At 40.1% G+C, this 16,161-nt stretch overlaps 1 protein-coding gene and 1 long non-coding RNA gene across 4 annotated transcripts in view; one reads left to right on the forward strand and one right to left on the reverse strand.

Moving 5' to 3' along the window:
* Positions 1 to 16,161, reverse strand: part of COL4A5 (collagen type IV alpha 5 chain) — a 197,305-nt gene that overhangs the window by 114,585 nt on the left and 66,559 nt on the right. For both annotated transcript variants that reach the window (XM_056538786.1, XM_056538787.1), the window contains exons 3-13: positions 14,512 to 14,601; positions 9,532 to 9,576; positions 9,202 to 9,246; positions 9,063 to 9,125; positions 8,831 to 8,884; positions 7,927 to 7,953; positions 5,740 to 5,820; positions 3,143 to 3,205; positions 1,683 to 1,718; positions 1,543 to 1,584; positions 1,296 to 1,388 (exon numbers count right to left, since the gene is read on the reverse strand). In XM_056538786.1, the coding sequence (XP_056394761.1) occupies positions 1,296 to 1,388; positions 1,543 to 1,584; positions 1,683 to 1,718; positions 3,143 to 3,205; positions 5,740 to 5,820; positions 7,927 to 7,953; positions 8,831 to 8,884; positions 9,063 to 9,125; positions 9,202 to 9,246; positions 9,532 to 9,576; positions 14,512 to 14,601 (639 nt within the window). The remainder of the gene's footprint in view (positions 1 to 1,295; positions 1,389 to 1,542; positions 1,585 to 1,682; positions 1,719 to 3,142; positions 3,206 to 5,739; positions 5,821 to 7,926; positions 7,954 to 8,830; positions 8,885 to 9,062; positions 9,126 to 9,201; positions 9,247 to 9,531; positions 9,577 to 14,511; positions 14,602 to 16,161) is intronic.
* Positions 781 to 8,823, forward strand: LOC130290742 (uncharacterized). Of its 2 annotated transcripts, none has more exons than XR_008847678.1 (3): positions 781 to 868; positions 3,354 to 3,433; positions 8,621 to 8,823. It is a non-coding gene; the product is annotated as an uncharacterized LOC130290742 (long non-coding RNA). The 2 variants fall into 2 exon arrangements; XR_008847677.1 differs by lacking the exon at positions 781 to 868 and adding an exon at positions 1,157 to 1,189.

Here is a 16,161-nt window from a genome sequence, read left to right on the forward strand (position 1 = left end):
CTGATACAGAGCTCAAACTCCCCTACATAGACAGGGGGTTAAAAGATAACAAGCTGAATGCCTGAAGCTGCCACTAGGGGGAGCTTACTGCATAATATCTTATCACTGAGTTCAAAGTATAACAGCAAGCAGTAAAGTGCTGCAGGCGACTCCAGGCAGTCAGAGTGTTATATCTTAATTCTTTGTCTATACAGGGGAAGTTCTGTTTTAGCAAAACAACACACCAGCCACGCTAAAGATATAGTCAGAAATCCACTGGCACAGAATTAAATAAAAAAAAAAAAACATATTCAAGACTGGATAGCACTCTCTGGTTTGGATCTATCCAAAGGCAACAACTGCATTGGGTTTGTATGCTCTACATTGTGTTGGCGTGGGTCTCAAAATGTTGCTGACATATAAATGAATAAAACAAGTGAATAGTTCATGTTAAGGTAAAAGAAACATGAAGACAATCCATAATGAACTTTACAAAATGGTTATATACGGAATATTGTGTACTGTGTGGCTCTACAGCCCTATCCACACAAATTATTCCCCCATATCAGCACAAGTAATTGGTCTAGCGTGCATTTACCTTTATATATCCTACCCTTTGACTGGTGCCAGTGTCACAAAAAAAGCAATATTTTTCACTTCACCTTTTCACAGTTTTAATGTTATAGCTGATTTGAGCATAGTATACTGTATATTTAATATCCAGTGCTTAAGTCAAATAGGACATGTAGTGCTCACACTTCATTGTGACCTCACATTTGTCAATGGAAATACAGTCTATATAGAACACTTGACAAGTATGAGAAGGGACCTCAGGCAGATTTCAAAGTCAGCAATAAGAAGACAGTATGCTGCGCAGAATGTTTGGGTGGTATGTCCAGCGCTGTCACAGACAATGTTCTGACAACAATGCTGACGCTCAGGAGTTGAGAAAGCACAAGCATGTGCATGTGGGGCACCTGAGAGCTTTACCAGCTCTTACAGGAACCTCCTGATCATTCAAAGAGAACTGGAATGTATTCCATACAAAAAGCAGCCTCTTGGGGCTATAGCTGCAAGGGGGGAGGGGGGGGGGGGCAGTGTTGTAAACTTGTCTAAGAACACATGGTATATGTGTAGATCCTTAGGGATGTATTCCATATCTACTGATGATTTATGTAATGAACCAGCACTGGCACCTGCATTCTCTGAGGTAGGCGCTCAGGGACCGAATCACAACCCAAAGCATATTACAACGTATGAGTGCTCCATATGTGCTCTTTACTGATATTATTAAGTAATATGCTCATGATTCAAACCTTCTCTCCTTTCTGGACTTGACTGTCTCCTGGTTCCTTCTGTTCTGTTGATTGTCCAGGGGGTCCAGGGGGTCCTTGAAGTCCTGGGTCACCCTAAAAACAAACCATCACATTTTTTATAAAAGGAATAAAAGATCTATCTTTCTAGTGTGGCTATATCACAGTGCATAATAACTTCTGACACTATGAGAATAATCTGAAATGTAAATTACATTGTGGAAATAGCATAACGTGATAGATTACTTACCTTTTCTCCTTTTGATCCTTGGAAATTCAAGCCCATATTACCCTAATGAAATCACATTGGGAGAAACTATTAACATAAAATACTATGGTAAAAATGACAAAATACTATTGAAAAAAAAAAATAAACTAATTAATTCTCACCTTCGCTCCTGGAAATCCAGGGGTACCAGGAGGTCCCTAGAAAATAAACAGTAAATGTTACCCTGAAGTAATAAAATATGATATTGTTCAAAAATTACCAGGCCTTTAAGGAGTTACAAAATTGGAATTAGTATGTGCAACAGTTAAACCAGGGGGGGTTTAGGATGTAAATATAAGGACAGGGGAGGTAAAAATCACACATAAATGTAAGAGAAGTGTTTAAAGCATTGTGTTTTAAGATGATGGGAGTTGCAATATTGGAGAGTCACGGTCTGGGGAACACTGGTGTAAGGTTTGCTGTCATGATTTAGTAAGATCATCTATACAGATTATGTATGTTCAATAAATTATTACCACTTCAACAGATTAACATAGTTTTCCGAAATTACGAGGTAAGATTATCCCTAACAAGCTTTAACTACAATTGCCAAAAGTTTCCTATAATGGGCATCTCAAATATTCATGCAGGAAAATCATTCATAATGCAGCAGAATATTGCGCAGATGTTCCAATGAATAATATAAATCTGCAGGTTAATCTGGCTGGAGATACATTTTAGGGGTCTATGCGGGGATATTTATTAAAACCTGTGTAGACGAAGAGCGGTGCAGTTGCCCACAGCAACCATTCAGTTTGCTTCTTTATTTTTTTACAGACGTTTTTAAAAATGAAAGAAGCAATCTGATTGGTTGCTATGGGTAACTGCCCCACTCTTCCTTTACGCGGGTTTTGATAAATCTCATCCTATCGGCATGTGACTACTTGTACTCATGATTTTGGGCACTGTTCAGCTGATAATCACCCCATGTAATAGGGCCAGACATCAGCTGACTTGTTGGCTCATCAGGTTGTCTGATCCATCAAAAATTCAGCAGCCATGGCAGCAAAGGGTCCTGCAAACAATCCACCGATCATTCGTGTGGTCCTCTGTGCTCGAGAATCTAAAGGATCTGTAAATGGGGGCTAAGCTATGAGATTGGTGCGTGTTTACTGTGCAAGGACAGGCCATTGTAATAGAGTCCTTATGGTAAACAAGAACACAGATCCTTACTACGATACATATTCGGTAAAGTTCACATGGGGTAAAAGCCTCTATTGGGGCCATCAGCTATTCTAGTATTTTTTATATCAAGAACAGCGCAATTCTTGTTTTTTGCCATTTAAAAAATACCAGAACACCAACCAACCTTTCAAAAGTGAATTATGGCCAAGAGTGGCCATTCAAATATAACAGAAAAGAAGATCTGCCACAGTGTAATAAACAGAAGTTGTGACACTAGTGTGAACACAGCCTAAGCCAGTGTTTTCCAAACAGTGTGCCTCCAGCTGTTGCAAAACTTCAACTTCCAGCATGCTCGGACACACTGGGAGTTGTAGTTTTGCAACAGCTGGAGGCACACTGTTTGGAAAACACTTGGCCAAAGCTTTACTTTTAAGCATTTTTATTGATTACACTGTACCGGTAAACCTGCAGGTCCTGGACGTCCAACTGGACCCTGTATTCCTGGGGGACCAAGGAGACCCTATAGAGAAATATAGACATTAATTTCACAGGAACTACTGTACACATAATAACTCTTGTATCATGATAACTTGTGTTATTATGCAATTTGTTTTTTTCTAAGTTATATCAAATTTATAACATTTTACTGTATCATATGCTTTGTGAAGGAAGTACAAATTAAAAAGGAGCAAATCCAAGTCATGTGTATAAGAAGAATGAAGTATGAAAGACTACTAGATTATCCATGGTAAGATCAAGAAAACTCCTCAATAGAAAGATTAAAGATGAAGAAGCACAACACTGTGAACAAGATGCACCATGTCAGCATTACATACTCAGATAAATGAAGTCATAGATCCATGTACAGTGTAAAACATGAGGTCTTGACCGGATATGTTAGAAATGTCTACTTATTTCATAAACAAGGCTACTCTTTACCAGAAAGCTAATGGAGAGATGAATGTGCATTCTCAGTGACTTATGGCATATGCTGGGATTCCCATAAATGTCTATGATAGGAAATGTATAACATGCCTATAATCAGAACAAGGGCACATGTAAATCTAGGCTAGATGTACAATCCCAGGAGACAAGTGACAGTGCAGTCACAAGATTCTATAACAATACTAGCCTCAAAACTGCAATCTATTGCTTCACATTAAAAGTAGGGATCACAGACATTCCCCTTAGTCAACTATCCATTTAGGAAAGCACAAAAGTAAAAAAGAAGAGAGATAGAGCACTGGAAGCACATGTGTGTTACTAGAATGGCATTGCTATGGCATAAGCATAGGAAGCAGTCACCACCTGGACCTTACATAGCCACACAGAAAATCAGGATATGTGGTACGACCACTTCTTTCAATTGTATGGCTGCATATAGCAGCCAAGTTGATGATAACTAGGTGCAGAGGTCCCTTTATAGTTTTAGTACCAGGATTTTTGAAAAGCAAGCTGCAGCCTTTTGTTATGTCATTACAGAACTCAATGTCACCCTTGTGAAACCCTTTCAAAGTTCAGTTTGGCTCCCCTCCAGTCCCAACCAGCTACAACAAAGCACAAAGCTCACCCAGTATACATTCAGACCCCAGACCAGACCCAAAGAATTAACTCAGACCCTTAAATCAGACCCAACAACAATTCAAGATTCATACTAGAACCTACTTCCATTTACTGGTCCTTACTAGAGTCGGGTCATCTTCAGCTCTGGGTGCCAGGGCCAGGTCACAATTGCTATAGTTACGCCACTGGTTTGTGTTGTGTTACACAGTAATAGGAATGGTGGTCGGAGATTGCTATATTTTCCCAAGGTACTTTTCATATGTGGATATTACATTTCAGAAAAAAACATATCTCCCCCAGGAAATTGTTAAAATCCATGGCGAGAATTAGCTTGCAGGGGAATTTGGTAAATCCTATTATCGGGCCTGGATGTTTATGGGATGAAGGATTGGTTGGTAGTGGGGCCTTTAATTTCCCTGCCTGGACCAATCCAGATTTTCAGGTTGACACCAAGTCAGCACTGGTGCTGAGGCCAAATAATACTGGGTTTATGATTTAAGAGTCCTGTGGTAGGCAACACTTAAAAAAAGGGGACATTTACCTTATGTCAGTATCAAATTTTTTCGTGACAGTTTTGTTTTGGTGGACAGAGACTAAAGATTTTGTGTAGTTATCTCTGAAAAAGCAGGATTTATTTTGTATTTGCTTGTGCTTGAAGGTAAAGGCTGTTTTTGAAAATAAAAACAGGAGAAGCCCTGTTTAAACGTTGCGTCCATGTTCCTGTCTTTGCTTGCTACTTTTCCACTATTGGACTGGTTCTACAGAGCTAATCTCCACAGTTGAGAAACATGTGAACAACAATGCCTCTCTAAAAAACAAATCTGGTGCACACATAACAGAGCCACATACAGTGTCCCTAAAATAGCTGGCTTCTCCATAATGGCAAGCAGTCAACCAGAGTGCTCAGAGGACTGTCGGCTACAATAATAGTGACAACTTCAGTGCCCTCAAATGCCAAGTAACAGTGTGGAAGTAAAAGTCTACTACAATGCCCCCATGTCCCATGCAGCTACAATGCCCCTCACACCAGACACCTACATTTATTTACCAGTCAGTTCCTCTATAGGTACATGCACCAACACTATGGGTCCCACAGTATTAAGAGTCACAGCATTGTGCATCCACCGTTTGGATGCTCATTGGTATCAACATTGTGACCTCTATAGCTGCACCACTGCACGAAGCCTACAACAACAGTATATAGGCAGAAAATGTTCCTGTAGTGACACTATATTGTAGTATATAGGAGACTACTAACATAACACAGTTCAAAAGCAACTTAGAGCTCATAATATATAGGCAGAAATCAAGAGTAAATCTCTTAAATTTGTCTCTTGAACAGAAGGAGAGAGATAACATACACATTACAATCAATTCAAGACATTCACATCTATTGTTATGTTTGAAATATTTTATTTTAATGATGAACATTGTGAGAACATAGTATAAAGTTTTTTTTAGCTATGAACATGACTGATTGCAAGAACTTACTGGTAAACCCGGGAGACCTGGTAGTCCTGATTCGCCTTTTTGTCCTGACTGAGTAAAAGGAATGACTTCTCCTGGCTCCCCCTAGAGGAAGCAAAAGAAATTGCATAAAAGCAATGGGGGGGGGGGGGGGGGGAAACTTTCCCTTTGTATGACAAGTTTTACTGATGACATCTAGTGGTTGAATTGTAAACTGCAACTTTCAGCCTTTATCTGTCCCTGATTGCAGAATATCCTAACATCTTATAACCTTTTTGGAAGTAAAACATTTATTTTAATTATATTGAAGAGTGCTTTTAAAAAGTTCAACCATGTTATTTACTGCCAGATTGCATAGTTAAAATATATTTTGATTAATATATTAAATTGCCCGAAGCGGTCAACACGGAAAAAATAGGTGCAGGATGCCAGTTTTAACCAACCAAGAAAAAACATACTAATGTGTGTTTAACTTTACATGACCCAATCACCACTTTGCACCATAGTTAGCTAACAATGTAATTCCTCCTCCAATGTCGAGAGGGGAGTCATGGGAAGTTTTCAAACCCACACCCATCCAGAGATAAGAACCAGGGCTGGGCCCCTCTCTCCAAGGTTTCCTGTAGCAGCCACATGTATGACATGTATGCTTTTGAACAGAACACAGCTTCCTGACATCTGTCAATTCAATATGATACTAAAAGCCCTCATGAAGAACTTCCTTTAAAGGAGTACTCTGGTGGAAAAAAATGTTGTCAAATCAACTGGTGCTAGAAAGTTAAACAGATTAGTAAATTACTTCTATTAAAAAAATCTTAATCCTTCCAGTACTTATCAGCTGCTGCTTGCTCTACAGGAAGTTATATAGTTATTTTCAATCTGACCACAGTGCTCTCTGCTGACACCTCTGTCTGTGTCAGGAACTGTCCAGAGTAGGAGAAAATCCCCAAGCAAACCTATCCTGTTCTGGACAATTCCTGACATGGACAGGGGTGTCAGTAGAGAGCACTGTGGTCAGACTGAAAAGAACTATACAACTTCCTCTGGAGCATACAGCAGCTAAGTACTGGAAGGATTAAGATTTTTAAACAGAAGTAATGTACAAATCGAATTAACTTTCTGCCACTACTTGATTCAAAAAACAAACAAAACTGTTTTCCACCAAAGTACCCCTTGAATACAATGCAAACAGGCCACTAAATGCAATAAACAAATAATGTGGAAAAAAACCTTTTCAAAGGGCGCTGTTAGGCGCTTCAGAAGAATCCACGTGGACACCAGGTTAAGGATAAAAGTTCAGGGAAGCACTATTTTTATTTAATACCAAAAGATGCATTTCGGAGTTAATCCTCCTTCCTCAGTTATGGCATCTGCCATTACTGAGGAGGGTGGATTGCCTCAGAAACGCGTCTTTTGGTATTAAATAAAAATAGTGCTTCCCTGAACTTTTATCCTTAACCTGGTGTCCACGTGGATTCTTCTGAAGTGCCTAACAACGCCCTTTGAAAAGGGTTTTTTCCCCATTATTTGTTTGTTCCATATGGGAGAAGGTTACCTTCAACCCAGATGTACCTTGGGCCCAGCAGTATTGACTGAAAGGATCTCTTCTAACCCCTTAAAGGGGTGATATGCGCTAAATTACAATAGTCTGGTAAGCGTCCATTCTATAGAACCTATGTTTCCCTGCCTCCAACAGGGACTGCGTTACCTTTGGTAATACACAAGGCGCTGTCCTCTGTTTTTCTTCTTTTTTCCTTTTAGGACTAAATGCAATAAATCCTCTAAATTCATTGTTAACACTGCAAAAGTACAATTAAGAACTACTCGGGACTTATGAGAGCTCATAAAGTATTTTGCTACTCATTGACTTCAGTAGGTAGAAAAATAAGCAAAAGCAAATATGCAGAAAAACACGGCACATGTGACCCTACCTTAAATAGACTTTATTATGAGAGATTTTCAAATTCTCAAGTGCAATATAAAAATAAATGCTTGCTAAACTACTGTAAACTGGTGACTGCCTGCATATTTCATAGTGTAAGAAAATAGATATATTTTATTGGAATTGAATAAAAGTTATATTTTATATCCTATTAAGGGTCCTTATCGAAATCAGACCCTTTATGTTCCAGCATATTTAGAAATATTGTACATACAGACATACATAGGATTTATATAGCAAACTGTTGGTTGTTTTATCTGTTGACTTACTTTTAAGCCTGGTAATCCAGGGGGACCCTGAAAATATACAAATACATAATTATATCAAAGTTATCACAGTGCCTGACTAGAAAGGAGATGAAAGTGTATTCCCATTATAGTAAGTGATGGTATAAGGCATGTGCTATCACTCTAAGCTAGATAGACTGCTGGAAGATGCACTGATCTTCTGTATAAAAAGAGTTTACCTGTACAGTAATGCTATTGCCCCTCAGTGCAAGTAGACTTTCATGCACCTAAAGGTGTTATCCCAAGACTAAAAGTTATCCCCTATGCACTAGCTTATTGGTGGGGCTACAACCACTGGGACCACCACCGATCCTAAGAATGGATGTTAAATGTCCCCCAAGTGAATAGAGCAGCAGCATGCATGCTCAGTCTCTGCTCCAGTCACTGTATAATGGACTTGTTAATCATAGCTGAGTTCAGTGCTTACCAATGTTCCAGAGTCCCATATAGAGTAAATAAAGTGATGGGCAAGAATGTATTCTGACACTCCATTCATTTATAACATTTAATCTTTGTGATCTTTGTCCCAGCAGTCACACACCTACTAATCAAATGGTTATCCTCTATCCTATAATTAGTAGCTAACCCCTTTAAATGAAACTGTCCTGTACTACCATGCACAGCAGGGAAGCTATGAGTACTATTATAAGAGCCTGTACATCCTTATATTTTACAGATCTGCAGGGATCACTGAGGTCAGAAATCCTAGTAAAATGCCAGAACCTCCTTAATATGGAAATACATCTTTACATATATGTAACAGATTTGTGTTGGATCAGAATAGAACTGACTACAAAATACTGTTTAGGTGGCCTAATGACTACTTGTGCAGACGACAAGAACTTACAGCTGCTGAAGTGGTTAAATACATCTAGTTAGCTCTTACCTGTGGACCTTGAAGACCTGGAAGTCCTGGACCTCCTGAAAAACCACGATCACCCTACAAAATTGAAAAACAGAATTATAGTAGTTAAAATAAAATCTCCTGTTTAATCTCCATATACCCTTCTAGATAGTGTATAGGTCTGGAAAAGTGTTTGTATGAATGTATACTTGTTTTAGAGACCCATCATACAATTAGGAAATGTTATAGAGAAATAAATAAGACATTATTATACCTTTGTCCCATTGCATCCTGGGATACCAGCAGGTCCGGGGGATCCATCCTGCCCAGGTAACCCCTAAAAGAGATTTTAATGGTTAAGTGGATAGTCAGTAACTAATGGACATATATCAGGACACAGGGGTTGTACTTACAGGCAATCCAGGAGCGCCAGGAAATCCTGGAAGACCTGGAGGTCCCTGAAAAAAAAAATATGTTTCATTATACATTGAAATCAGTCACAACTTCTGCTTCATTCAAGATCCCCTCTAGAAAGGTGTAGGGTTATTATATGTGAGATATCATTTTCCAATCAATTCAGTCCTAAACTCATGTTACAAGCTAGGATGAATTTAAATATTACTCACAATTTTACATAAAAACCAAACAATATACAGAACACAAAATAGTATATATATATATATATATATATATATATATATACACACACACACACACACACACAGTGACACAGGTTAACATACTCTTATTCCTTTGGGTCCAACTGATCCTGCTGAGCCATCATCACCCTAAATACAGATAAAGTAAGAGAGATTTGTTACTGAAATTCTTTATCATTTCCATTTAGATGATTAAAACAACATAGTAACACTGTAAGACAACAAAACCTATATACATTATAATTATAAAATAGTAAGTAAAAACATGCTGGTTGGCATCATGACCTAATGAAAACATTTTAATTAAATGTAGGAAATATATGTGATATATTTTTCAAAGTGTGTTTACTGACATCTAGTGGTGAAACCAATAACTACATCCTTGATTTCTAGTTCATCCCGCGTCTGACCCTCTGGTGTTCAGAACCCCATTTTTATATGCTGATCCTTTGCTCTAGATTTTAAGTTATTAGTTGCTATACATGAAGTAGACCTAAAACATCAAATATAGTTGGATTTTCTTAAAATATTATTATCCATAAAGGTTGTAGTTAGATATTTGTGCTGTAAAATTCTTAACGTGATGCCTAAGGAAAATGTCATAGCTCTGAGGCTTTCTTATCTGCTCACAAAGCTAGGGCTACATGGTAATTTTGGGTGGATAACCTGCAGATCAGTCTGTCACACTGCCTGAATTACATCACATACAGGTATTGAAAGTAAATGTTATTACACTGCAACATGAAAGTTGTAGCAACTCAACATGTTAAAACACTTAATTTTATTATCTGTGATTGCAGCATGGTAATTTTGAGCCATGGCACATGTTCTGGAGCCAAAGTCGGCAAGTGTCTCTACCTAGTTGATTGAAAAGGTGCTTAGTTGTCATGCTTATATATTTGTACCAAATATCAGCTGATGGTTGCACTGATCTGTACCTCACCTATGCAGTGCAAACATAACACAGAAAACTACTATCAACTATTAAAACATATCAGATGTCATTCTCATAGGACCTGTTCACATCACATATGGCTATTCTTTGCAAGCTTTTCATTTGACTGTCCATTTCAATTTTTCAACCTGCACCATCCTGTTTGACATCCCCTTTTTTTATTCAGTAAAATTTGCAACTGACTTGCCAACTTTGCAACACGCCAAAAAAAAGAAAACAAAAAGATTTATTTTCAAATTGGATACAGTGGTTAGAACAAAACAATACATATTGCTGTTGTTTATTCTTGTTTTTTTCTAAAAAAAAAAACACAGTTATTAAAGGTAATAAAAATCACACTATAAATTTAAATGGGCACTGTAAGATCCAAACACTTTTTATATGTTGTACATCTTGGCAAAAAATGAACCTTTCTCATATAGTTCATAAGAAAACTGTATTTTCTTTATATAGAAATCATGGTTTATAAAATCATGGCTTTGTCCAAGCTAAAGCACAGGCATGGACAAAGTCCAGAAAGTGAGGTCAGGCTAGCACTCCTCTGTCTGATAGGACAGGAGAGAGCAGAGAGGAGTGTTATCAGACAGTAGAGAGCACAGAGGAGTACTTTCAGACAGGAGAGAGGACAGAGGAGTACTATCAGACAGGAGAGAGCACAGAGGAGAGGTATCAGACAGGAGAGAGCACAGAGGAGTGCTATCAGACAGGAGAGAGCACAGAGGAGTGCTATCAGACAGGAGAGAGGACAGAGGAGTACTATCAGACAGGAAAGCCCAGAGGAGTGCTATCAGACAAGAGAGATCACAGAGGAGTACTATCAGACAGGAGAGAGCACAGAGGAGTCCTATCAGACAGGAGAGAGCACAGAGGAGTGCTATCAGACAAGAGAGATCACAGAGGAGTGCTATCAGACAGGAGAGAGCACAGAGGAGTGCTATCAGACAGGAGAGAGCACAGAGGAGTTCTATCAGACAGGAGAAATCACAGAGGAGTGCTATCAGACAGGAGAAAGCACAGAGGAGTACTATCAGACAGGTGAGAACACCGAGGAGTCTTTCCAGACAGGAGAGAGCACAGAGGAGTACTATCAGACAGGAGAGAGCACAGAGGAATTCTATCAGACAGGTGAGAACACAAAGGAGTCTTTTCAGACAGGAGAGAGCACAGAGGAGTCCTATCAGACAGGAAAGAGCACAGAGGAGTACTATCAGACAGGAGAGAGCACAGAGGAGTATTATCAGACAGGAGAGAGCACAGAGGAGTGCTATCAGACAGGAGAGAGCCCAGAGGAGTACTATCAGACAGGAGAGAGCACAGAGGAGTGCTATCAGACAGGAGAGAGAACAGAGTAGTACTATCAGACAGGAGAGAGCACAGAGGAGTACTATCAGACAAGAGAGAGCAGAGAGAAGTGCTATCAGACAGGAGAGAGCACAGAGGAGTGCTAACAGACAGGGGAGAACACAGAGGAATACTATCAGACAGGAGAGAGCACAGAGGAGTACTATCAGACAGGAGAGAGCACAGAGGAGTCCTATCAGACAGGAGAGAGCACAGAGGAGTCCTATCAAACAGCAGAGAGCACAGAGGAGTACTATCAGACAGGAGAGAGCAGAGAGGAGTGCTATCAGACGGGGGAGAGCACAGAGGAGTGCTATCAGACCGGAGAGGGCACAGAGGAGTCATATCAGACAGGAGAGAACACAGAGGAGTACTATCAGACAGGAGAGAACACAGAAGAGTCTTTTCAGACAGGAGAGAGAACAGAGGAGTGCTATCACACAGGAGAGAGCACAGAGGAATACTATCAGACAGGAGAGAGCACAGAGGAGTACTATCAGACAGGAGAGATCACAGAGGAGTCCTATCAGACAGGGGAGAGCACTGAGGAGTACTATCAGACAGGAGAGAACACAGAGGAGTCTTTTCAGACAGGAGAGAACACAGAGGAGTACTATCAGGCAGGAGAGAGCACAGAGGAATTCTATCAGACAGGAGAGAACACAGAGGAGTCCTATCAGACAGGAGAGAGCACAGAGGAGTACTATCAGACAGGAGAGAGCACAGGGGAGTCCTATCAGACAGCAGAGAGCACAGAGGAGTGCTATGTGACCGGAAAGAGCACAGAGGAGTCCTATCAGACAGGGGAGAGCACAGTGGAGTACTAGCAGACAGGAGAGAGCACAGAGTAGTACAATCAGATGGGAGAGAGCACAGAGGAGTGCTAGCACACCCCACCCATGATTTCTATGAAAAGGAAATAAAATGTTGTGATGAAGTATATTAGAAAGGTCAATGTTTTGCCAAGATGTAAAATATATAAAAAGTTTTGGATCTGACAGTGTCCATTTAACTTAACCCTCACCGTTAGATATGAAGTTCATTTTTTTATTGTAATATCCCTGATCATTTCAGAACATACACTGCTCAAAAAAATTAAGGGAACACTTAAGCAACACAATGTAACGCCAAGTCAATCACACTTCTGTAAAATCACACTGTCCACTCAGGATGCAACACTGATTGACAATCAATTTTACATGCTGTTGTGCAAATGGAACAGACAACAGGTGGAAATTATAGGCAATTAGCATAACATCTCCAATAAAGGAGTAGTTCTGTAGGTGGTGGCCACAGACCACTTCTCAGTTCCTATGCTCCCTATGCTTGGTCACTTTTGAATGCTGTCGGTGCTTTCACTCTAGTGGTAGCATGAGACGGTGTCTACAACCCACAAAAGTGGCTCAGGTAATGCAGCTCATCTAGGATGGCAAATCAAAGTGAGCTGTGGCAAGAAGGTTTGCTGTGTCTGTCAGCATAGTGTCCAGAGCATGGAGGCGCTACCAGGAGACAGGCCAGTACATAAGGAGACATGGAGGAGGCCGTAGGAGGGGAACAACCCAGCAGCAGGACCGCTACCTCCGACTTTGTGCAAGGAGGAGCAGGAGGAGAACTGCCAGAGCCCTGCAAAATGACCTCCAGCAGTCCACTCAAACGATCAGAAACTGACTCCATGAGGGTGGTATGAGGGCCTGACATCCACAGGTGGGGGTTGTGCTTACAGCAAATTCGCCACTGGCGCCATGTGCTCTTCACAGATGAAAGCAGGTTCACACTGAGCACATGTGACAGACGTGACAGAGTCTGGAGATACCGTGGAGAATGTTCTGCTGCCTGCAACATCCTCCAGCACGACCGGTTAGGCGGTGGGTCAGTAATGGTGTGGGGTGGCATTTCTTTGGGGGGCCGCACAGCCCTTCATGTGCTTGCCAGAGGTAGCCTGACTGCCATTAGGTACCAAGATGAGATCCTCCAACCCCTTGTGAGACCATATACTGGTGCGGTTGGCCCTGGGTTCCTCCTAATGCAAGACAATGCTAGACCTCATGTGGCTGGAGTGTGTCAGCAGTTCCTGCAAGAGGAAGGCATTGATGCTATGGACTGGCCCGCCCGTTCCCCAGACCTGAATACGATTGAGCCCAATTGGGACATCATGTCTCGCTCCATCCACCAATGCCACGTTGCCCCACAGACTCCTCATCAGGAGCATGCCCAGGTGTTGTAAGGAGGTCATACGGGCACGTGGAGGCCACACACACTACTGAGCCTCATTCTGACTTGTTTTAAGGACATTACATCAAAGTTGGATCAGCCTGTAGTGTGGTTTTCCACTTTGATTTTGAGTGTGACTCCATATTCAGACCCCCATGGGTTGATAAATTTGATTTCCATTGATAATTTTTGTGTGATTTTGTTGTCAGCACATTCAACTATGTGAAGACGAATGAATTCATTCAGATCTAGGATGTGTTATCTTAGTGTTCCCTTTATTTTTTTTGAGCAGTGTATTTATTAGTTTGATACTTTCTTGGGAAATTACTTTTCTTGACTTTTGTACATGCCTCTAGTGCCATCTGGTGGCAAAAAAAAATTATTCCAGCTCAATACTACAAATTAACTGTACCTATACCATTAGCTATATTGGTACATAAAGGATAATATATTTTTGAAACAATAGTTATTATCATTAGCAATCATTTCGTGGAACAATCGAAAGTCAGAAGTACCTGAATTTGATATGTCTCTTATAGAACACAAATGTTTCTTACCTTTGGGCCGCGAGATCCAGGTGGCCCTTCAGGTCCTGGAAATCCAGGTAAACCAAGCGGTCCTTCTAATCCGGGAAGCCCCCTCTCTCCCTATTAAAGAAAAACAGTTGATAATCACAATATATTTCTATATAGTAACACTTTTACTACACTCTTAACATTATGTGATCATCTAATCATCTAATCTATTTTGGTCACTAGAAGTGGAAAAATAAATGTTGCACCAAACAATGTTCCATAATGCAAAGTGAAATTATTTATATATATAGCAATGTGGAAGAGTGGAGTATCAGTCTATGTGAGCAAACCAGCCATAGCTACAGAATATTACTATTGTTTAAATTAATATCAGTCTGCAATTGGATTGAAAAATCCTGACAGACAAAAGATGGTGAGAAAATGTGTGTCATGATATGTTTTATATCAGTATGGCACAACTACACTGGGTGTTATTGGAAGAAATACATGGTGGGAATGATATGCAGACTAAAGTTAGACTACTGAAGAGAAACATATATTGGATACACTCTCCAGAGTCCCAGCATCAAAAGGGCTTAAATGGGCAATGTAATTTCAATGTTTTGCTATGACATACCACTGTTATGCAACTATTCCAGTTATGGCCCATACACACTAAAGATTTTCCGAGCAGAATTTCGCACCAGAATTCTGCTTGTAAAATACAGTGCAGCAGTCTCTTATTGTTCTCAATTGGATTCTGTTGCACCATTCAGACTACAGAATTTCCTGCTGTGGAAAGTCCAGACACCGGACTCTGCCAAAAAAATTAGCATGTTTATTCATTCAGGGAAATCCGCTCTAAAATGCACTGCCGCCTGTAGAGACAGCACATTTCTGAACAGTCCTAGCGCTGGCTTGGATGGAATCTCCACTCCTTAAAGGGGTTATCCAGGAATGGACAAAACAAGCTAATCAAAAACAGCTCCACCTCTGTCCCAGGCTGTGTGTGGTTTCACAACTTGGCTCCATTCACTTCAATGGAACTAAGCTGCAGAACCACACCCAACCTGTAGACAGACAGGGAGCTTTTTTTTTTTTTTTTTTTTTTTTTAAGAAATCAGCTCTATTATCTTTATTCCTGGACAACCCCTTTAAAATGCACTTTATTAGGATGAATCATTCTTAGATGATTGTGGAATTACATGTTATGTTTAATAATTTAACTAGAAGATGAGTACTTTGTCCTAATTGTGGGAGTTTTTTTATTTTTTATAAATTTAAATAATTATAGAAATCGTGTTGTAGACTGAATCTGTGTTTAATTCATAAATTCACATTGTGCATTAGGGTGGTCACTTGATATACATGTATCCTGCCTCTATGTTTATCGATTTGACACTATAAAAAGGACATTTACCAAAGATCAAAACATGCAGTTTCTTGTGAACTCTGAGAATTAAAAAGCATCCACTGGGCACTGCTTCCGCAATGGATTAAATGGCAACCCCTTCCATTTAGACTTGAATAATAATTTCTCAGTTTGCAGGGGAAACTGGATAACATAGAAATAATAGAAATATCGGTCAAGCCTAGATGGAGGGGTTGTACCACCAAGATCACAGGACACTTGCTAGCTGATGAAATTCCCTGTGGACACTTAGTATAGGCAAGTAATAAGTGTTGGCACCC

The sequence above is a fragment of the Hyla sarda genome, chromosome 9 (assembly GCF_029499605.1).
Source record: "Hyla sarda isolate aHylSar1 chromosome 9, aHylSar1.hap1, whole genome shotgun sequence".
Classification (NCBI taxonomy): Eukaryota; Metazoa; Chordata; class Amphibia; order Anura; family Hylidae; genus Hyla; species Hyla sarda.